The 23,983-nt window shown below is 31.3% G+C and overlaps 3 protein-coding genes across 5 annotated transcripts in view; 1 reads left to right on the forward strand and 2 right to left on the reverse strand.

The window, feature by feature from the left end:
* Positions 1-1,156, reverse strand: part of LOC107485540 (lysophospholipid acyltransferase LPEAT2) — a 6,507-nt gene extending 5,351 nt beyond the window's left edge. The window contains exon 1 of the mRNA XM_016106074.3: positions 671-1,156. Coding sequence (XP_015961560.1) covers positions 671-1,074 — 404 coding nt within the window. The 5' untranslated portion in view covers positions 1,075-1,156. The remainder of the gene's footprint in view (positions 1-670) is intronic.
* Positions 1,157-6,172: 5,016 nt separating this feature from the next.
* On the reverse strand, positions 6,173-9,240 carry LOC107485541 (CRS2-associated factor 1, mitochondrial). 2 transcript variants are annotated; one of them, XM_016106076.3, is made up of 6 exons: positions 8,620-9,240; positions 7,985-8,112; positions 7,562-7,787; positions 7,357-7,484; positions 6,531-6,601; positions 6,173-6,447 (listed from the first exon to the last, which is right to left on the reverse strand). In XM_016106076.3, the coding sequence occupies exons 1-5, from the start codon at positions 9,179-9,181 to the stop codon at positions 6,569-6,571; spliced, it is 1,077 nt and encodes a 358-aa protein (XP_015961562.1). In that variant the 5' UTR covers positions 9,182-9,240; the 3' UTR covers positions 6,173-6,447; positions 6,531-6,568. The 2 variants fall into 2 exon arrangements, with proteins under 2 accessions (XP_015961562.1, XP_015961561.1); XM_016106075.3 differs by having other exon boundaries at positions 6,531-6,749.
* Positions 9,241-14,493: 5,253 nt separating this feature from the next.
* On the forward strand, positions 14,494-21,204 carry LOC107485542 (subtilisin-like protease SBT4.14). Of its 2 annotated transcripts, none has more exons than XM_016106077.3 (11): positions 14,494-14,613; positions 14,735-14,829; positions 15,196-15,293; positions 15,439-15,582; positions 15,724-15,829; positions 18,064-18,577; positions 19,147-19,253; positions 19,339-19,563; positions 19,871-19,979; positions 20,106-20,319; positions 20,483-21,204. In XM_016106077.3, the coding sequence occupies exons 1-11, from the start codon at positions 14,512-14,514 to the stop codon at positions 21,019-21,021; spliced, it is 2,253 nt and encodes a 750-aa protein (XP_015961563.1). In that variant the 5' UTR covers positions 14,494-14,511; the 3' UTR covers positions 21,022-21,204. The 2 variants fall into 2 exon arrangements, with proteins under 2 accessions (XP_015961563.1, XP_015961565.1); XM_016106079.3 differs by having other exon boundaries at positions 19,156-19,253.
* The last annotated feature ends 2,779 nt before the right edge of the window (positions 21,205-23,983 follow it).

Genomic DNA, 23,983 nt, shown 5'->3' on the forward strand with positions numbered 1-23,983 from the left:
AAAATATAGTTTAATTTCTTCACAAAATCATAAAAAATTATAAATAAATAAAAAAAGAAAAAACAAACAAAATGAGACAAAAACCAGATCACACAAATTAAAAAAAAAAGAAATTAAAAGCCCCGAAATTCCACAATGCTCACTAGACTAATAGGATTAACAATTCAACATCCTCTAAAGTGAGGATATTTGTAAGGTGAGAAAGTAAATATTAATTACCATTGAATTAAGATTTTGGGCTCGTATACGATAGAAGTTACAAATTCTCGATTTATCACTTTACCAACTTTCTCAATCTAGAAGATCCAAATTCAGCCTCGAGCCCTCGATAGTCGATATCAGGACTAAAATATAATATTAGTATATTGGATAACTAAAACACAAAAATAAAAATAAGTTGCGAACATATCATCTCTATTGCACCGGATTCTATCTGAACTTAGCTTCGCAGTTTGACATTTCCACCAAAAACAATAAAAACAAAACAAAACAAAAAACACGAAAAATAAAATAAATATAATATTTGAAAAATAAATAAAATATAACCAGAACGCATACAGGTACAAGTACAACCAAAGAGTCCTATAAATACTTCTTGAAATTGAAAAGAAACAGAGAGAGAGAGAGAGAGAGAGAGAGAGAGAGAGAGAGTTGTTACTGTTTGTGTTACCCGAAAGAGAAGAGAATGAGGCGAGCGCAGACTCTGGTAACCCACATAACCCTAGAGCGCCACGTGGGCATAGGGTTCTCCTTGTCCTTCCACCCCCAAAGCGCAAACTTCGTTGCCAAGTACCCTACCATCAAGCACGCTCCGAACACAACCACTCGAACCAGCGCCAAAGGCAAGCATGCAACGATTTTCACCCACTCGTACACTCCCTCCACGTTCTGTGTGCCGTTTCGGAAGGGGTCTACGGTTGAAGCAGGAGGAACGCTTGGGGGTTCGGAGCATCCGATGAACTGGAACGGGTTGGGGGAATCGCTAGGCCGTTGGGATTCGGAGAGGTTGAGGATTATGTGGTCAGAGGAGGAAGATGGAGGGAGTAGAGGGTCGGTGATGCCGTTTTCCGCCATTATGAGAGTACGGTTTGAAGGTTTGGTGTGTTGAGGAGACGGAAGAAGAAGAAGAAGCTGTTTTTTTATGGAATATGCAAATATGAAAATATGAAATATGGAGCAGTAGTACTGTAACGCTGTTAGTACTTACCGGTTTGAAGATTTGGTGTACACGTGGAATATTTTTGTTTTTACAAATGGACTTCAAATATTTTTGCAAAGGGTTAATTACCAAAAACGCCTTCCATGATGACAAAAATGCATGAGATTGAATTTTTGAAAAATACATATTTAATGTTAGATAATTTTATAAAAAAAATTAATATTAAATATATATTTTTTAAAAAGTATATTAAAGATTAAATTTTAATATATTTTTTTTATAAACATGATTTAAAAAATGAGATATTATTATTCTTAAAATTTAGTGATTTTTCACTAAGTATATATGTTTTTTATTTTTCAAAAGTATTATTGGTTGTTGACAAAAAATAAAAAAAAAATATTGTGATTTTTTAAAAGTATTATTGGTTGTTAACAAAAAAATTATAAAAAAATATATGCTTATCGAAAAATCACTCGTTTTTATATATAATAACATCTTATTTTTATAATTATATTTGCAAAAAATTATATTAAAATTTAATCTCTAAAATATTTTTTAAAAATATATATTTATTGTTAAGAATTGTTGTTATGTTTTTAAATTATTTAAAAGTATTTTTATCGATAATAAAATTTAAATATATTTTTATCAATGTTTAAATAATTCGAAACATCTTTTGTGGTTAACCTTTTTGCAAAAGAATACGTAGAAGACTAAAACCACAAATGTTTTCCCCAAATACGTAGTGTCATAGTGTGTATCATGCTAATATGTAAAAATGATGTCAAATAAATAAAAAATTTCTTGATTATTTTTTTGTTCTCGATGATTCAACAAAACCCATAAAATTCTTTAACACGACTCAGAAGGAGAATCACTTTTGGTTATAAGATTACCAACTTAAAATAGTAATTTAATTATTTTTTATATTTAGCTAAATATGTTACCATTTTTATGAAAATTTTGATCAAAATCTTCCCAAATACTGCTTTTAATTATAGTTGATTTATCTATTTAATAAAGTATTTATTCGTCCCTAATTTTTTTGGCATTTGAATTTGCATATAAAATTCAACTTGGTTTTAAAATTGTTTTTCGCACTAAAATACCATTCTCTAATGACCCTTTTCCAACAACCTTTTTCACCAAAATACTCGATTTCTCTTCTTCTTTTTCTTCTTTTCCATCCAACAAGAAATACCAGCGGCAACAATAAAAATTTTAAAACAGAACCAGAATGAATAAACAAAAAACACTAGCAGTAGCAACAAAACACAGTAACAAAACAGCAAGAAAACATGATATAATAAACAAGAAACAGAAGCAAAAACCAGCATCAAAGAATCAACAAATCTACATTTCAAATATAAAAAATTCAACAAAATTTAAAAAGTATAATTGGAACCCTATGAAATAGCAGCGAGCATGCGAGGAATAGGGACGAACGGTGATGAACAGCGACAAGTAGAAATGAGCAACGACAAGCGAGCAAGGAACAGCGCAACAAAGTTTGGTGAGAAACAGAAACGGCGACGTGACTCTCGAAAACAGAAACAGAAGCGCAAGGTGCAGCACGACAAAGCTCATGGATATCCTGGTGCAAGAGTTGAAACGGCAACGACAGCGCGCGATATCTCCCTAGCCGGCATCGTCGCCACCTTCCTCTTCACCGTGTTTCTCTCTCTTCACTTCTCTTCTCTCTCTTTCCAGAATATGCTTCTCTTATTTTTTAATTTTTAAAATTTAGGTAAAAATGATGATTTTAAAATCAACTTGAACTTTAAAGACGAGTTCGAATGCAAAAAAGGTTGGAAATAAATAAAAAAGGGTGCTACGCATCCAAGTATTTTTTAATTCTAATTCATCCAAGTAAGCCCAACAACAACAAAAATCACTCTCATTAAAAGAGCGTGATTACACGCACGTCTTCTTCTTCTTCCCACGCACATTTATGCACGGAGCGTCTTCTTCTTCTTCGCGTTTCTCCTCCTCTTCCTTTTTCGTGTTCCTTCTTCTTCACGTATTTTGTCCTTATCGTCATTCTTTTATTGTTGTTGTTGCTGTATTTTTTTTCGTCATTCTCTCCCTAGTGAAGAAGCGGTAGAAGGTGAGGAGGAAGAGTTTTGAATTGTGCATAATAGGAATGAATCAAAATTATATTCAAAATGAACTGAAAATTAAATTCAAAATGTAAACTCATTTCAAAACAAGTACAAACAAAATTGAATCATGAACAAAAACATATCAAAATCCATCAAGTGATTTTGCAGCATTATGTGTTTCTTCTTCTTTATTTGATTAGATGAACAAGACAAGAAAATAAGAACATGATGAGAAGGTTTGATGAATTTTTTTTCTTGCTTCTTCTTCTTTCGTTATCGTAATTACCAACAACACCAACATTTTGCTAACAAAAACCAACATTTTGAATTGAATTTGAATTTATATAATGGCCAATGTTCGGTTCATGTAGTATTATACAATGGTTTCGCTTTGATAATGTTTTCGGTTCATTCTATACGCAGATGTTTCTGAATTCGAATTTATATAATGGACAAATATTCGGTTCATTTGGTATTATACAATGGTTTCACTTTAATAATATTTTCGATTCATTTGTAGTTCAGGTATGTTGTCGATGAATAATTTGTCCCAATGGTTTGAGTGGCTTTCAAGACAAACTGAATTGAATGGAATGAAATCCAATACAATTGAATAAAGTGATAATAAATAATTTCATTCTTTTTTACTACAAAAAGACTCAATCATTAACAAAAATACATCAAAATTACTTAAAGAATAAAAAATTTGGTCAATACTTATCAGCAACATTAAGTAAACCTCAATTAACACACAAATGAATCGAAATAAATTAAGAAATGAACCGAAATATTTAATGATGGCAAATAAAGACATTTGCAAAATGTTGATATTATTGGTGATGACGATAATAAAGAAGAAGAATCTGCTCGTGCAAATTTGGAAGAAGAAGAAAGAGGAAGAGAAAAAAGAGGAGAAGAAGAAGGGAAGAAGAAGAACCTGCATGAATTTAGAAAAAGAAGAAGAAAAAAAGACGAAGAGGAGGAGAAGGAAAAGGAAACGGAGAATGAGCGCGAAATTTGAAAGTTGTTATAACAATTTAGTTAGACTTAGTTAAGTATTTTGCTTGGACGTAGAGCTTTATTCATAAATAAAATTTTGGTTTAATTACTCTGTTAGTCCCTATAGTTTCGTGAAATTTTCAATTAAATCCCTATACTTTTTTTTTAAAATTGGGTCACTGCACCAAAATTTGTTTTCAGTTAAGTCTGTACACTTTTTTTTTATTTAAATTCCTGCATCAATTTTTTTTAGTTAGATCCCTATACAATTAAGTTAATTACTATCAAAGAATTAATCAGTTAATTGAAAAAAATTAGTACAAAAATCTAATTAAAAAATAAAAATATATGAATCTAACTAAAAATTTCATAAAACTATAGGACCAACAGAGTAATTAAACCTAAAATTTTCGACCTAAATTATAAAAACCAATATCGTAATTAAGCTAATAATTATCTATTTACAAGTAACATGAAAATATCCTCCTTTACTACTTTTAAATATCCTTCTTTACTACTTATAAATTTGATTCTTAATAAATTTGTTGACAAAATAAAATATATCTTATGAAATTAGTTAAATGGAATAAATAGACTAGTAACTGCAAAAATAAGAGAATGTAATCTGAAACTGGGACCAGTCGAAATGAGAGCATGACAGTGGGGACATTTCACATTCAATCGAATATTTAATTGCTTGATTTCCGAGAGGATATGGATTCATGTGGACCAATGCCTTCCATACAAATCTCCCACCATAGTAGGATAAAAAAATTAAAACGCATGTAATGTAACCTAACCATGTGTCACTTCACTTTTAACTGTTGGCTCAAGTTGTGTTGGGTGTTTTGAGTTTTGACTACGAAGTCTCGAAATCTCATTCATTTGCCGGTGAGTCACTAACAGCATCATGTTGTCTAAAGTAAGATTACTCTAGAAACTAGAAAAGAATAGCTGTTCAATTATCTATTCACAAGATTCAAGGGGTAAACTTCAGATGAAATGCATAAACATAACCTACTTTACATTAATAATTCAATGACATAAGCCATTATATCCAATCCAATACTATTTATACGTAACACCAAGCCAACGGTCACCGATTGAACACGTTAGCACATATACTAATAGCTTCTGATAAACAAAGAAAAGATATCTAACCTATGATGCAAGGACACAGACTCCGGACAGAAACACGCACGACATCGGACACGTAGATACGCAAATTTTAAAATCTTATATGACACGAAAACACCTATATATATAAAACATAAAGTATTTTTTAGATAAATCGTAATAATATTTTGATATTTTATTGATATTAAAATATAAATTAAAATTTTTAATTTTTTTCAATATCTTATGTTAATTATATCAAGTATTTAAAATATTTTTTATTTTAATAAATAATAATATATACTATATTTAAATTTATTTTAAAAATATATATTAAAAATAAGACTGAACATGCTAACACGTGATGGTATTTAGGTGTGTCCAGACATATCCGATGAAGAATTTTTTATTTTTCATTAAAACACGGATGGACACAGCAGACACGCGTGTCGGACGAGTGTCGGTGAGTGTCGTGTCCGAAACGTGTCCGACACGCGGACACGGCAACTCAGCGAAGTGTCCGTGTTTCATAGACTATAACTATAAGAAAGCCATGCGGTGCTATCACCAATATTTTTTACCTTAATCTACACTATACCGCTAACATATCTTATCAAGTCCCAAATTTGGTGACTAATCTTTGTATTGGACTATTGTGACTACAAAGTCAGTTTCCACCTGACCTACGTATGAGGCTGATCTTGTTCTTTAGAACATCACAAAAGACCGCTCTGAAACCCTAACAAGCTTTGGCTATGCTAATGGAGAAACTTGATTTTGTGAAAAGATACACTGAAGACATCAAAATTCAATCGGTTTTTACTTGAAATACTGAGGGTAAAGTTTGAATATAAAAAAAATGTGAGAATCCTATCTACACCATCTTCAGTTCAGGAATTAGCTTGTATATATAATTTAACAGATTTACATCTTTCAGAATGCTTCTTCTCCACTTTTAAGGCCACAAATGAGACATGGTTAAAGAACATTTTTTGGGCTTCATATCCAAAGAGCAGCATCAACCTTGGCAGTAGGTACATCATCTTAAAAGTGTCCCTCTCTCTTTTACTGCATTAAAACAAAAAAGAAATAATTCAATCTTAAAGGAACTTCTGATTCATGGCTGCAACTTATACCATGCAAGATTATACCTCATTATCACACAGCCAACCATAGAGTATTTAGTCTCCTAAGCTGCTGTAATGAAGCTCAACATGTTACCCTACACCAGCATCCAAATGATCATCATAATCATCGAAAGACTCTTTATCTTTAAAGAAGTATCCATCCTCTGGGGGCTTATAATCCATCCCCCTCCAAACTACAATCTGTTCTTTATCAAAAGTCACCAGAATACAAGGGACCAGGTCCTGCATTAATAAATTTTAAGGAACAAATAAATTTTTACTACAGGGACAAAATCACAGACGAATACAAAGGGTGGCCCAGGGGGGCAAGGTCCCCCTAGAATTTTTATAAGCACTGTATATACATGTATATGGTTATATGGTATAATATTTTTAGAAAAATGTTATAAATTATGTTAGAGATATAATGTCTAATTGAGGAAGTGTTTTAATATTTACATTGCTTTTAAAGATGTGGGCTAATCCACACACACAAAAAATGCTTAAAAGTATTATGGGCCTAAGAGAACATGTTTCACTGTTGAATGAACCAACTGAACAAAATAAAAATATTTTAAGAGTTCAACCCGTGTGATCTTACTAAATTAATACAATACCCGCGTTACTCAAATCCCAAATTCATCCCTGTACACAATCATATTTGAACGTTGGTTCTGCTTTTCAAAACCCAGACAAACACAATGAACACTTAAGTTCATCTGTTAGGGTCCACTTTTAAGCTATGCAACCTATGATAATAACTAGAACACATAGATAAAGCATTGTAAAGCTAATTATAACAATAATCTAATTAGAAAAAGAAAAAATAAAATAACAAAATCGTCTTTACCCGGAGCTTGCAGCCGATTTTCTTGTAATCACTCCTCTCAAGACCCGTGCAGTCTATCCGAACCAATTCACTTGAGAGGAAAGCATCTCTGACCATTGGCACCAAATATGCATAATAGCCATTTTTGGCTGCAATTCAATTCAGAGTCAATAACCTTTGCAGAAAGCATACATAAAACTGGAATTAGAAAATATAGCAAGCATACCAAGTTTTGTTAACACGGGAACGGCTAGTCCTCTCTTCCTCATCTCTTTAGTTTCCTCAATACTCAGACCCTCAATTGTTGTCTTAATCAGTCTAGGATAGACAGGTTCTTGGGGTTTCCACAGCATGAGAGGAATTACTGGCCTGTGATTGGGATTATAGTTCCTGCCTCTGTATAATATAATTGTACCCCCATGCCTGGAAATGACCTTTCCATATGTTTTGTCCTGTGACAAGTGCAAGAGAATTGCTTATGCTTGCATAACCAAGTAGCTTTTAAACATAGAGTGACACATAATCCAAGTATCCAACTATGGTTCAACCAGCATAGGTCCACACATATTAAACAGACCATAATAGAAAAATTCACTTCAGAAGGCTAGGTAGTTTTATGAACACAGAAAGGGTATAGAAAGGTACAAACCTCAAGCTGGGTGCAAACATTTTTCATGTCAACAGTTGGAACGCCCATGCATTTGATCCTAACCACTTCAGAATATTTCCAATGCTTATGAATAACATCCAGCATGTTGTGAGTTAAGCCATCCCTACCTGTGACCAAAACAGAGTTCATGGTGTCAATAAGATTAGCCTTCCCTCTTTTCTATATAACATAAGTTAGCCCTTACATTTTCCAATTCTCATACGATTTCACCAAAATCTCAGTTCCTCATATAGTAATAGTTGTAAGACAGACACTTCAAAGTATCCCAATTATATAGTTTTAAACCATTACCACAAAAGCAGTCAACACATAAATACCATCATCCTTCATAAGTTAATATGACCTGTATACTAACGCAGCTACCGCCTCAAAATTCAAAATTCAAATTGAGGATACAAAATGTAGGATAAATTTTCAATGTAACATAAAGGTAGTCCTCAAAGTATCCAACACTAAGACAAATTTTCATAGAAAATATCATCAAAATAAGTCATCCTCAGCATTATTTATTTTGGAAGGAAAAAACCCAACAAAGTATCCTAATTTCATAATCCTAGAACATACAGGCAAAGGGAACCAATTTTTACAACTAAAAAAACCCTAATTTTTCATACCTAGATTGATTTGCCTCTTGGTTTTTCCCCTTTCACCCTGCAAAACCAGCGCTTTCCTCTCAGCAGTGGAGAGAGGTTCTCCTTGAACCCAACCTCTCCTCTTCTTCCTCTGTTGCTCCATCTTCGGCTCTTCTTTTGCCTCCAACAACTCTACCTTCGGGTCCACCGCAGGCGCACAAACCCCGGTCCAGGCCCGGTCCACCCTTCCAGGCCCAAATGGCGAGTACTTGGGCCCCCTAAGCCCGATAGGCCTCACCTTCTCACTGCTCTCCGTGTAGCTGAACCGGAAATCGAACGGCAGGTCAGAACGAACCGGTTTGCGTCCGTTTCGGTCCAGAGACGAAGGCGGACGGTACCTTGGTTTTGGTTTTTTCTTGTTTGGTTTCGTTGGAATATCATCGTTTTGGGATTCGGGGGAGAGAGAAGGTGGTGGAGTGAATGTGTAGCGCTCGTGGAGTTTGGAGGTGGTGGTTCTGGTGGTGGCGGAAGAGAGGTGGCGCGTGAGGAGCGTGGCAGTGGGGAAATTTTTTTGGCGGGCGAGGAAGGGTGTAAGGAAGGACATTAGGGTTTAAGGTTGCATTTAGATGTCTCCTGTCCTGTGTGGTTTATGGGAATTTTAGAAACTTCATTATACATTTGTGATTCATGAAGGATTTAATTAACCTTTCATTTTATTAAATTTATAATTTTTTAAATTAAATTTTAAATTATTTTAATTTTTTAAATAGATCTTTATTATTAAGAAATATTAAAAAATATTTATAAAAAGTTAAATTATTTATTATACTTATTATTTTTTTTTCATTCTAATATATTTTTTTGACAGTGAAAACAAAAAACAGATGGTGTAAATACTTATATTAAAAGTAGTTTATAAATAAACTATTTTGTATTTAATTTAAAAAAAATGTGAAAAAAATTTTTTAGGGTAAAGTATATTTTTTGTCTTTGAAGTTTGACAAAAGTTTCAAAAATATTTCTAAATTTTATTTTGTTTCAATTTTAACCAAAAGTTTTCGATTTGCTTTAGATATATCCTTGATGGCTAATTTTTCAAAAAATTTAAGATCGATTTAACAACAATGTAATAAGAACAACCCTTAATACAAGCAAATTAAACATAATTTTCATGCATTATTGTTAGATCGGTCTTAAATTTTTTTGAAAATTTAGTAGTCGAGGGTATATTTGATGCAAATCAAAAACTTTTGGAACAAAATAGAAACAAAATAAAACTTATGGGTATTTTTAAAACTTTTGTCAAACTTTACGGACAAAATGTATATTTTACCCAACTTTTTATTATGAAAAAGTCATTTTTTTAACTTCTCTGTAAATACTTAAATAACTTCTTAAAAAGTTACAATTTAATTTTAAAATTACATTAAATATTAATACTACTACTTTTTATAAGTAAAATTTAAAAAAAAATTTAAATGCTATATGGTAGCTACAGAAAATTCTTTAGCACTAAATCAAAGTTCAAATATGCAACGTAAAAACAGTTCCACTTTTTCGATCTGGACCCTTAATGATACATTTATGATTCTATTAATCCTATTAGAGTAAAGAATACCGAGAATATTAAAAAAATTAAAATTTATTTAGATATCTAAAATAAAATTATAAGATAACATAAAATAATTATTTAAATTTATGTCCTTTTTTATAATTTTTTATCTAAAAGTAATTTTAAATAATATAATCCAAACAATATTTAGTTTACTATAATTTATTTTAAATGAGACATACCAAACATAAATCACGTTAATATCAACTCACTTTTAATTAAAATTAATTTTACAAACTTAATTTTATACAAACTTTCATTTACAAACCGTAATCCAAACACATAGTTAGAATCTCAAAAATTGTTCAATAAAATAAAAGGAAAATCAACAATAATTTTATTTACGTATTTAAATATGCTAAATAATAAGTTATTCTTTTCGATCCACCTTACCTCTAAATTCAGTAAATTGTAAATATTTATATAAAAAAAGCAATGATCTCAGTAAAATTAACATTCTTATCAACCCTGAAAGACCATGTCTTATAAATACTAAAGAAATTCACGCAAAAAAAAAATATTTTATCTGAACTTTTTTAATCTTTTTGTCGGATTGATTTTAGTATAATTGCATATAGTGAAAGCCAAAAACAATGTACAACTCAAAGAGTTAGCAAATATCGTCTAATAGTCTAAAGACCTCTATCATCTGATTCTACATATTCATGGTTATCTAAAACACTAAGGGTCAGTTTGGCTAAACTTCTTAAATAAGTTCTTTTGAAAAAGAAACTTAAAATACAAGAATTTTTATTAATAATAAATTTTAAATAAGTTATTTTGAGTTTGGATAGTTATTATAGAAGTTCTTGTTTTAAAGTTGTGCATTAAATAAGAGTGATAAAATAGCTTTTGAAAATATGAGAAGTCACATTTTTTAACTTTTTCAAAAGCTCTTAAATAACTTTTTAAAAAGTTAAAAGTTTATCTAAATAATTGTACCAAATACATTAATGTAACTTTCTACAAGTCAAAAATTGAAAAAAGTAGTTTTTTAATGTTTCCCAAACGGATCCTAACTCTTTCTATCAGCAATTACCATGGTTCTAAAAACCGGACCGGACCGGCCGGTTCAACCGGAAAAACCGGGAACCGGTCAGTTAACCGGTCCGGATAAGCTCAAAAAACCGGTAAAAAACCGGTTGAACCGGCCGGTTAACCGGTAAACCGGTCGAACCGGTCGGTTTTTTAACGGTTTTTTATTAAATTATTATATTTAAAATTATTTTTAAGTTTTTTAATAATTTTATTTAATATTTAATTAAACCGGTTGAACTCCGGTTGAACCCCGGTCGAACCATTGAACCATTGAACCAGTAACCTCACCGGTTCATTGACCGGTCCGGTTCTCGCAACCTTGGCAATTACATTTACTTCCCATAAAATCAAATGAAACTTAACCAGCTAATCAAATAAGAACTATTTCACTCGATTTTTGATATATTTTGATAGTATGTCGAATCAAATTTATATTAAAATCTCGAATATTAAAGAATAAATACGATTTCTCTAACAAAAAATTGAATTTAATCCGAAAATTACTTAATTATAATATCAAAGCAATTTATATCAAAATTACTAGTGATAAATTTATGAAAACAAACATTAGAAAAAAAAATAAATGAAGACAACAATATAAAAATGTAAAAATATTCATCAAAGCAAAATAACAACAAAATTCAAAGAAAATAAAAAAAATGAATCAAATAAATAAAAAAAAAACACAAAAAAAAATAAAACAAAAGGAAGCAAATTAAAAGTTGATTTATAATACTCACATGCACTTACACTTCATTTTTTTATTGAATCCTTAGGACTGAGAATTTTGTGAGCCTATATAGTGATCTAGTATTGTTAATTGAAGTTTCTCACTTTTTTTGAATTTTTACTATTTATAGATCATAGATGTAAATGAAGCATGTTTGTCCACTATCTTATTTCTTCTTTTTTCTAAGTCATGACTGTCTCCCATGTTTTGACACCTACGTCTCTCTTGATCTTCAAATTTAACGTTTTCTTCAGTTTGTTCTTTAAATTTAGCACTCATATTTTCTATTCATCCTAAAGGTCGAATATTAAGACTTCGATGCTTAAGAAAAGGAAGTAATTTAGACTATTCTTGTACCATCTTTTTTCAACTTCAACTTAAGTGTATTGCCTTCTTGTAATTGAAATTATTGACAGTCAAAATACTCTTTTATAAAAAAAAAACATTTTTTGTACTAAAAGAAACATTTTTTCGAATATTCAAAATTAGATTACCATCTTCACTTGAACTTGCAATAGTAAAATTTTAAATAGTCAAAAATTACATACAAAGAATCGAATTTACAAATAACCAATTTGACCTAGTCATACCTATTGCAAGTTTCACTGCTTCAAAATCAATCTTCCTATCTGTCACGCCAATTTACAAGAAAAAAGAGATGATGAATAGTTTCGAATTTTTTCTTACAAATACATAATATGCCATGTCTTCTGGAATGACACAATCAAGGTAGATAGAGTAGTGTAAGAGTGTTGGAAGGGTGATCGAAAAAGAGAGTGTGGTACTGGAGGAGTAGAATGTGTGTGAAAGAAAGAGAAATTAACGGAAGCACTATTTTGTCATTCTAAAAAAAAAAGAGTCATATTAAAAATTTTAACAATTATTGATGGTATATTCAACTTCAATTTAAAAACAAAATATTTCATTAACTTAAATATTTTTGTTATGGTTAAAACGTAATTAAAAAATTTAAAAAATTAAAAATTTAATTAAAAATAAAAAATATAAATTTAATTTAATAAAATTATAAAAATTAATAGAATGATTAAACCTATTTGAATACTGTTTTCTCAAGATAATAACTTTCAATTTGATGGTAGTTTTTATTTTATTTTAACTTTAACATGCTAATTAATTTGAATAATTTGATTACCTTTAATTTCTTAAATGAATGTAAAATGCTATAACTCAAATGACATAGTCTCTATTGAGAAGTTGTAGGTTTGAGTCTCTCTTTTTTTGTTGAAAAAAAAATAGATGCAAAATGGTGTTTTACAAAAAGCCCATCAGAATGGTGTTACACGAAGATATGAACGGCAGCAAAAATTTGTTAGGGGCGAAAATCAATTTCGATGAAAACGAAAAACTTGTTAATCCTTACACCAAAAAAAAAAACCTTGTTAATCCTATTATTGCTAACTCGTGCTTTTCGTTCCTCACTGAAAACTGCTTTTTGCCTTATTGAAAACATTATTTGGACATAAACGCATGATTCTTTCATATTAAATTTTATTAAATTTTTTCAGACTAGTTTAATTTTCGTTAAATTAGTCGTTTGATAAATGAATTATAAAAAAAATTTATTTTATTCTCTGAAATTAAAAAAAAGTTGCTTTTCCCATTAAACTTTCTTGTGAATGAATCTTAATAAGCAGAAAGTTACTAAATAGGTTTTTTTTTTACATAAAAAATAAATGATAAATTCAATAACAAATATATAAGAATTAGCATCAAGATGACTAATATCAATTTAAAAAACTTTTTTCACCAACATAACACATTACATTACATTATCATACTAAAAGTCTACAATAACATGTCAGATGTCACTTAACGTTTACCTCAAGGATTTTTATGCTCAACTTGCAGCTCAATGGTGTTACTATTTAGCACTTGCAGTACTAATGTCAAGGGATCTATGTGTTCCTTGCATTAGAAAGTTGCAACTTTTCAAAAATGTTTGCATGCATTCATATCAACTTACACGTTTATATTTTTAAAGGATGTAGACTCATTTTAAATAAATTTTATATGTCATCTTATAATAAAGTTTTATTTGCATTTCTTGCTAAGAAACTATAGCAAAAGAAAAACACAATATTATGGTATAAATTTCCCACTAGTCTTAACTCTCAAGCCCTAAAGACAGAGAACTAAGATATTTTTGCATGAATTTCCTTCTTAACAATAACAGCTTATGACATTTTCCAACTTCAAAGCAAAAATAGCAGAAATCAATAAATAACATGATGGGAAATTAATCTTCGTGTACCACAAAGCCACCATGAGCCCCCTGTAGATATCATAACATCAATTGAGTTTTTATTGAGAAAGAAATAGGGAAATAGGGATAGCAACATACACAAAACAAAATGAGAATCTTAAAAGAAATTCAGGCCTGAAGATTCTCACAAGCTTAAGCTTATAAAACTTTTAATTAATTATTGAGTAATCCAAACCTTTCTTTTGCTAAATTTCTATGCTATATATAGGCTTCTGCTTAGAGACTCTATAGTCTATACCTTCTCAAGCCATTTTAGTTTCACTTCCAAATATGATTTTACAGAAACATACTAGATCCTTTAATCTTCTCTGGAGGCTTCAACTGGTGCTGATACTGCTTAGCAGCACTTTGGCGAATGGCGTCGAGAGAAAGGCATTGGATTTCTTCTCCTTTTTCTACTTATTGTTTGCAAGATATACTTCTTCACTTTCATGTTCGAGCATAGGTTACATGTTAGTTTAATCTTGATCATCACCATTGAATTTGTATGCAGGACTTTTACATTGTTTTCTTGGGAGCTCATCATACATTGAATAGTGACATTATACATGAGACACATTTAAATGTTCTAAGTTCTGTGAAGGGAAGGTAAAATACTAAAAGCTCATAATCATAAAACATCAACAATATATGTAGCTGTTATTCAATCAAATTCCACCTTGTTTTAAATTGAAGGGAGATATGAATTTAGAGCACTAAAGTAAGGTGTCTATGAACACATAACTTAATCTAATGGTGAAAACAGGAGTTTAAATTATTAAAATGAGAGTCATACTAAAAGCAAAGGATAATAGAATGGATATCAACAGAGTATAAGAATATGAATGTTCAAAAAATCATTTCTCTATTGCAGCCATCCTCCCAAACCATGTTTTTAAAGGAACTTCTTTCTTTTTATTTATTATTTCACTTTGAGTTAATAGTCATTGTGATTTTGATTTGTGTTTATTTTAGCTATCTTGAAGCCCAAGAATCCATGGTTTACAGCTACACAAATAGCTTCAATGCATTTGCTGCAAAACTATCAGAGAATGAAGCCAAGAAGTTATCTGGTATTGAACAATTTACACTAGCTCATCCCTTTTTCTTTGGTTTAAATATGTATCTTGTTACTTTCTTTTAGTACATCAGGAGAGGCTTGAACTCGAAATTTTGGAAATTTTAACCCCTTTTTTTTACATAAATTGTTTCATGTAGAAATGGATGAAGTTTTGTTGGTATTTCGAAATCAGTACCGCAAGCTACACACAACAAGATCATGGAACTTCATTGGTTTGCCAGTAACTGCCAAGAGAAGATTGCAATTTGAGAGTGACATTGTTGTTGGTGTTTTGGACACAGGTGCATCCTACTAGCTCTCTTCCTATTTATATTTTCTGTACATTTTTTCTTTTATGTACTTAATGTGAGATTTTATCTGATGTAAATGCTACTTTATAATTTAAATGGAAATTATAATGTGTCTGCATATTGGCGAGGTAGGGATCACTCCTGAGTCTCAAAGCTTCAAGGATGATGGATTAAGTCCTCCACCAGCAAAATGGAAAGGGAGTTGCGGCCCTTTTGCTAATTTCTCAGGATGCAATAAGTAAATTTCATTTCTGTGTTATTTGTACTTTTTTTACATTGAATTTATTCACTCTCATCAACCATTAAATTTTATTTTTGTTTTAATATTCTTAATAATCTTATTGTTAATATTATTTTGAAATCCAACGTTTATAATTTTATTAATATTTATGATTAATTTTTTATTTAATTTGTAATATAAAAAGATTACAACAAAAAATTATATATACCAGAATCATAATTATAAAAAAGAATACTAAAAATAATAAAATTAAATATTTATCTTGGTAGAGATGGAATAAATCTAAAAGTTTTTGATGATATATTTTATATAGTATATTTTTAATTCTTTTAATACTCTTTTTTAGTACCTATAGTTTTTTACTATTATTATTATTATTTATAATAATTTTTTGTTTAATTTATTTTACCTAATAGGATCAATAAATCATATTATGAAAAGATAATAATAAATATAATATACAAAAATCACAACTATAAAAGTGTATAATATTAAATAAAAAGTTTAACAAAAAAATAAAAATAATAAATAATAGAAAAAAGAGCTCATATAGAGAGAAATAATAAGAATTTCATAAATAATACAATAACATGTCTAAAGGATAAAATTGGTAAAGGAAAAATAGATGTTTAATGTAAATGGCTAAAAATCTGTTAGTAAAATGCAGAAGCTAGAAATTGTTGCTTCTGTTAAACAGGTAATTCAGTCTTATGGTTCTTCATTATCTGCATATGGTCTCTTTTTTTTGGTGCCCATTTTGTATGGGCTTTTAGTTTAATGTTTCTATTCAGCGGGCCTGGTTATTGACAAGAACTTATTGAATTCATCGTTTGGGCTCATAATAAATTAAAAGTTGCTCCTGCTACTCAGCCTAAAGCTTTGAGTATTGTACAGGGACGTGCTGTAGGAGTAACCCATTATCTTCTGGGTGGAATTGCCACAACATGGGCATTCTTCTTAGCAAGAATTATTGCAGTAGTTTTGACTACAAAATTGATTCTGCGTTTACCAAATCAAAAGTTAGCCAAATAAAAAATTAAATCTTTCAATAAGTTTAAACGTGTTTTTTCTTTTCAAACGGGTTTGCCAAACACACTCTAAATTGATTATGAGATCTACATTATACGAATGAATAATTATGAAAAGTAAACTTTTAATTAGTCAATATTAGTAATTTTTTAATTGAAAAAACTCAATTTTTTATAGACTTTAATATTTAGCATTTAAAATAAAAAAAATAATTTAAAAAAATTGATTGATATTATCTAAAAAAATTAATTTTCTAATAAATTCATAGAGTATTAATACAATCAGATAATATAACAATAATATGCAGGAATAGTTATACAACATGCAAAGTTCATAAGAGATTAAAGCTTGTCATATCAGCTAATTATCATCTTGTTTTACCTTAATCATTTTTTTTTTATTTTCAATTAAAAATGTAATCCGGTGTAGTTGTACGGTAAGGCATAGATAAATGTGGGGGCACCAAAACATTTTTCATATTCGGGTAACATTTGTTTCAAATAATTATTACTACAAATGTGTTGCCTACTATACACAAGGCACTGTTATTAATACGTGATGATTGACATGAAAACTATTTCCTTGAAGAAGGGGTAAAGGGCTAAATCCATTTTATGGCTGTGAGTAATCACTTTAATAAAATCACTTGAGTAATCACTTGAATGTCACAGGATATTTTAGGAAATATAAATCTCATATCTCATATCTCATATCTCATATATATACTACAAAGGAGTTGAGAGTCATCCTATCAAATTTTAAATACTCGAATAAAATTACATCTAATAAAAAAATAGTAGAAACTCACATGAAGATAGTTAAAGTTATTTTTACATAAAAAAATGCGAGTTCACATGTATAATGTATTATTTAAATGAAACTAAACCAATTGTTATATAACTGAATTATTCCTTAGAAATAAAACCGGTTTTTAGTTAAACCTTAACATGAGAGGTGTCAATCTCTAAGGCTGCATCTTTATATGAATAAAACTCTATTCATCTTGGTGTGAGTAATCACTTTAATAAAATACTTATGGTTTTACCAAAGGGACAAAAAATCAAAAGTTCATCTTATGGATACAGAGTGATGCGTACACTATTGGTACAAGAAAAAAAAAGAGTCCTTCTTTTCAATGTTATGGAGTTAAACTGTTAAAGTTCTAACTTTTGTATTCTTTTCATGGTTGGCAAAACATGAAGCAAGATCATAGGAGCAAAATACTTCAAAGCAGATGGAAACTCTGATCCATCAGACATACTATCTCCCATAGATGTTCTTGGCCATGGCACTCACACTGCATCAACAGCAGCAGGCACCCTGGTCCCAAAGGCAAGCCTTTTCGGCCTGGCTAACGGGACGGCCCGCGGCGCAGTCCCCTCGGCCCGGCTGGCCATTTACAAGGTCTGCTGGACATCCAGTGGATGTGCAGACATGGACATACTTGCTGCATTTGATGCTGCCATTCATGATGGTGTGGATATCATTTCAATTTCCATTGGTGGAGGTGATCCTAGCTATGTGGTTGATGTTATATCCATTGGCTCGTTTTTCGCCGTTAGTAAAGGGATACTCACAGTGGCCTCCGCCGGAAATGATGGCCCGGATATGGCCACCGTGACGAATACTGCGCCGTGGATTGTTACAGTTGCAGCTAGTGGCATTGACAGGGCTTTCAGGAGCACTGTGATTTTAGGGAGTGGAAAGAATGTTTCTGTAAGTTTATTTCTTATGCCTTCTAAATTTTCTTGAAATAAGAAAAAGAAAAAGAAAAAGAAGAGTATTTTGGTTATTAATTTAATTAATCAACTTCTAATTTCATAACCAAGGTCTACTTATATAACTATGATGAATTTGAATGTAAGAGTACACATCAGAATTAGAAACAATACTAAAAGTTTATGCTTTGATTTTGTTTTGTCATACTAATCAGTGCAAAACTTCAATCCTATGAGTAGCCTTTAATTGTATATATTATTTTCTGATCACTATTTTAGAAATTTTTATCTAGTTTTTTAAAATTTCAATGTGGCTTAGATGCTGCACATAACTTGTGGCACGTATGCAACTTATAGCATTATAGAAGATTCACCTAAGTTCACCTCTAATTTGATCAGGGTTTAGTGAAATGAAAGACTAAATCATGTGTTATGTGAATATTACTATTTTACAAACCAATTTGTATGGTCATATTGTAAATAATAAACAATATGACATGCATTCTGTTATTGAATCTTGAGAAGATTGGTCATGAATTCATCATGTGTGAAACCCCAATCATGGAGGTTATGCAGGGAATAGGAGTGAGCAGTTTCAATCCTAAACAGAAACAATATCCTCTCATCAATGGCGTCAATGCTGCTCTAAACTCTGAAGCCAAGGAATATGCTAGGTAGCTTTTGCTTTTGTTCTTACCAATTATGTTTGTTTGTTCAATGATGATAGCAAAGAAGATTTTAATTAATGCATTGATATAGATACTGCTTTGGAGGTTCCTTAGATCCAAATAAGGTGAAGGGAAAGCTTGTTTATTGCAAATTAGGAACATATGGCACTGAAGCAATTGTGAAAGAAATTGGGGGAATTGGTGCCATAATTGAAAGACAAAGATATCTTGATGTTGCTCAAGTTTTCATGGCTCCTGCTACCATTGTGAATATGAGCTTAGGTCATACTATCACTAGCTATATACATTCCACAAGGTATAAACAAACAAACCCTGTTTAACTTTTTAATAACCACTCTTTACCTTTTAGACAAATTCGACACAAATATTTTAGGCACCAGAGAATTCTCCTTCTAAAATATGATAGTATAATCTCTTCACACCCTTGTATTTTGTAAAATGTAATACTAAATCAAAGAAGAGGCTAATATAAATATGCTAAATCAAAGAGTGCATGCTGTATATTATATTACCAAATATTAAAGAAAGTGTAGTTCACTATAAAATTTTTAACCAAGTTATCTAAAAGATTCAAGTTGACCTGAATTTCATGTTCAACTAAGATCACCATCAGCAGTGATATACAAGACCCATGAAATTAGAAAGCCAGCTCCATTTGCTGCTTCATTCTCATCTAGAGGTCCAAATCCAGGGTCTCAAAATATTCTTAAGGTACAAAATGGATGCAAGTTTTCAACCTTACACAGTTAGTTGTATATTTAATTTAACCATAAATTCGGTACCTAAGTAACTGAGTTTTTTTGTTTTGTTTTTTATTTTTATAATACATTTGTGCAGCCTGATATTGCAGCACCTGGCATTAACATCTTGGCATCTTATACACTTAGGAGGTCAATCACTGGGTTGAAAGGGGACACACAATTTTCAAAATTTAATCTATTGTCAGGAACTTCCATGGCTTGTCCTCATGTTGCTGGAGTAGCAGCATATGTGAAGTCATTTCATCCAGATTGGACTCCTGCTGCAATCAGATCTGCCATTATTACCACAGGTGAGGTTTTATGAAGAAAAAAGGAAACTAAACAAGCTTGTGTGCACTAGCTTAGTTGTTTTAACCATTTGCTTAACATGAAAAATTAGCACAAATTAAAATCCATAAATCATAACATCATATCTTTTGACATGACTAACATTTTCATAATCTTTGTCTAAAGCCAAACCAATGAGCAAGAAAATGAACAATGAAGCAGAATTTGCCTATGGTTCTGGCCAACTAAGCCCGACAAGAGCTCTAACACCTGGTTTAATCTATGACATGGATCACTTTGGTTACATCCAATTCCTGTGCCATGAAGGTTACAGTGGTGCCACATTATCAGTGTTACTTGGTTCTCCTGTGAATTGCTCTTCTTATTTGCTTCCTGGTGCTATTGGCCATGATGCCATCAACTACCCCACCATGCAACTCATCTTGAAATCAAATAAAGACACGACAATTGGAGTTTTCAAAAGGACAGTGACAAATGTAGGTCTTGGTCCAACAATCTATAATGCCACTATCAAGTCACCAAAGGGAGTTGAAATCACAGTGAAACCAACCAGCCTCATATTTTCTCATACCATGCAGAAGAAGAACTTCATATTAATGGTGAAAGCTAAATCTATGGCAAGTATGAAAATTATCTCTGGGTCCCTTATATGGAGAAACTCAGTTTACTATGTTAGAAGTCCTATTGTCATTTATAGTCCATAAAATTGTGTTTGATAGTTGAAATATGACACAAATACAATCACAGAAATATATTTATTTAGATTTTGAGATAGGTATATATGGTAGAACAAAACTATTATATGTTTGAAAAAAAAATACATTCTGTATTTGTGTATATTTATATGTCTTATTTTATATATTTTTAATATATATTTTATATTCTAATATGATTGATTAGTGTCTGATTTTTTGTATATACATAATATAATTCATGATAGAATATGATCAAAGATACAATTTTTTTATATTTTCTATTATTCTAAATGAGGGAAAAAAACATAATTTTCATTTCTTTATTTCAGTATTTGTGTATTGTCAAATCAGTTTGTCACAATTATTGAAACTATCACAATCTATAACTTAGCATTTATTTCTTCACTACATAATTCTAGATAAGTTTTTACCCTCATAATTTCTTATATAATCCAAGGATTAAATACAATAATTTTTTTGCAAAAGATGTTATTTAGCATTTAGGCCTATTACTTTTATGAAATGGAATACATCATGGCAAAACAGAATTGGAAATCCGTCTGCTTCTGCCGCCGGCGAAGCGAGCGCGGGGCACGGGACCGCGACAACGACCGAGGTGAGGGGACGAGGTGAAAAACTGAGAGAGCGATGAGGTGAGGCCGTGAGAGACTGAGTGTGACGACTGTCGAGGTGAAGGGAGAGACGAGAGAATGACGAGGTGAGGGGGAGTGCCAACTGCCGAGCTAGAGACGGAGAGAGCACCGAGACTGGCTGGGTTAGGGAGGTTTCCACTCAGACTCTGAGAGTCAGAGTCTCAGATTTGGCATTTGGGCATTAGGGATTCATCGAAAGGGAAAAGGGAAAGGGAAAGGGAAAGGGAAGGGGAGGGGGCGTCTGACGCCGTTTCAGGTATTTGGAAAGAAAAAACCGACTCGGACCGGATTAAATTAACCCCGGATTTTATGAAAACCCGGCAGGTCAAACCGAAATCGACCATATCCGTTGCACAATTGGTTTAACAAATGGTTCGGTCCGACCAGATAATCAAATTTCTAGTCGAACCAGTTAAATCGAACCGAATCTGTTAACTATGGTTATAAGTGAATACATCACAAAATAATTAATATGGCATGATATCTAATAATTGATTTTCTTCCTCTCAAATTTGGTAATGTAGATTATTTTAAGTTTTTAACATAGTTTTGTTAAAACCATTGCGAGTTAACAAATGAAGTAAGCACAGGGATAAGGTTTACTTACATTCGTTTAGAAAATATCAAATATCAATTAGAAAGAATCATGTTGCTTAGCATATTTTATATGAAAAATTCTCCATATACAAGCATTTTTTTATACAAGTCTTTACAAGTTATTATATTAACGCGCTTGAACGTTATTGCACATTCTTCTTCCTCTTCTTCTTCTTCTTCTTTTCTTTCGTTTCTTACTTTCTCTTTCTCCTTTTCTCCTTCTTCAACCCTTATTGCACAATTTTACTGCACCGTCTTCTTCTTTTTGCTGCACATTCTTCTTCCTCTTCCTCCTCTTTTTCTTCTTCTTTTCTTTCGTTTTTTGCCTTCTCTTTCTCCTTCTTCATTTACGTGCTTTTCTCTTTGTTTTCTTTTTTCGTTATTCTTGATTTCCATTATTTTTTGATATCAAGCTCTGAAATCATTTTTGAAGAAGAAGAAGCAGCAAAATATGAGGAGGAGAAAGAGAAAGAGTTCTGAATTATGCATAAAGTGTCCTTTGGGTGTATTTCTGTAATCGTTTGGGTGTATTTCTGTAATCGTTTGGGTGTATTTCTGAAGTTTTATTATTTTCAAAACGATTTCAAAGCTTGATTTCAGAAACCATGAAAATCGAAAAAAAAGAAGTAAGAATACCAGTAATAAACGAGTAAAACAACTAATGAAAATGCAAAGAGAATAATGAAGAAATATCGTTTGGGTGTATTTTCTATAATCATTTGGGTGCATTTTCTATAATCGTTTGGGTGTATTTCTGAAGTTCTATTATTTTCAAAACGATTTCAAAGTTTGATTTCAGAAACCATGAAAATCGAAAAAAAGAAGCAAGAATACCAGTAATAAATACAAGTAAAACAACTAATGAAAAGGCAAAGAGAATAACGAAGAAATATCGTTTGAGTGTATTTCTATAATCGTTTGGGTGTATTTCTGAAGTTCTATTATTTTCAAAACGATTTCAAAGTTTGATTTCAGAAACCATGAAAATCGAAAAAAAATGAAGCAAGAATATTAGTAATAAACGCAAATAAAACAACTAATGAAAAGGCAAAGAGAATAACGAAGAAATATATGGAAGAGGAGGAAGAAGAAGAAGAAGGAGAAGAAGAGGAAGAGGAAGATGAGTTGTTCATAATCCACGGTGAGTGAAGAAGAAGAAGAAGAAGAAGAGGAAGAGGAAGAGGAAGAGGAAGAGGAAGAGGAAGAGGAAGATGAGTTGTTCATAATTCACGGTGAGTGAAGAAGAAGAAGAAGAGGAAGATGAGTTGTTCATAATTCACGGTGAGTGAAGAAGAAGAAGAAGAAGAAGAGGAGGAGGAAGAGGAAGAGGAAGAGAAAGAGGAAGAGGAGTCGTTCATAATTCACGGGGAGTATAGCGCTTTGGAAACTAAATAACGCATTAAAAGACTCTAATGTGTAGCAACTTGTAAAACTTGTAAGTCAAAAATACTTGTATGTGTAGCAAGCCTCTAAACATAAATTTGTAACCATGGTTCTGAAAACCGGACCGGACCGGCCGGTTCAACCGAAAAAACCGAGAACCGGTCAGTTAACCGGTCCGGGTAAGCTCAAAAACTGGCCAGCAAAAAACCGGTAAAAAACCGGTCGAACCGGCCGGTTAACCGGTAAACCAGTCGAACCGGCCGGTTTTTAACGGTTTTTTATTAAATTAATATATTTAAAATTATTTTTAAGTTTTTTAATATTTTTATTTAATATTT

This window comes from Arachis duranensis, chromosome 4, assembly GCF_000817695.3.
Source record: "Arachis duranensis cultivar V14167 chromosome 4, aradu.V14167.gnm2.J7QH, whole genome shotgun sequence".
Taxonomy (NCBI): domain Eukaryota; kingdom Viridiplantae; phylum Streptophyta; class Magnoliopsida; order Fabales; family Fabaceae; genus Arachis; species Arachis duranensis.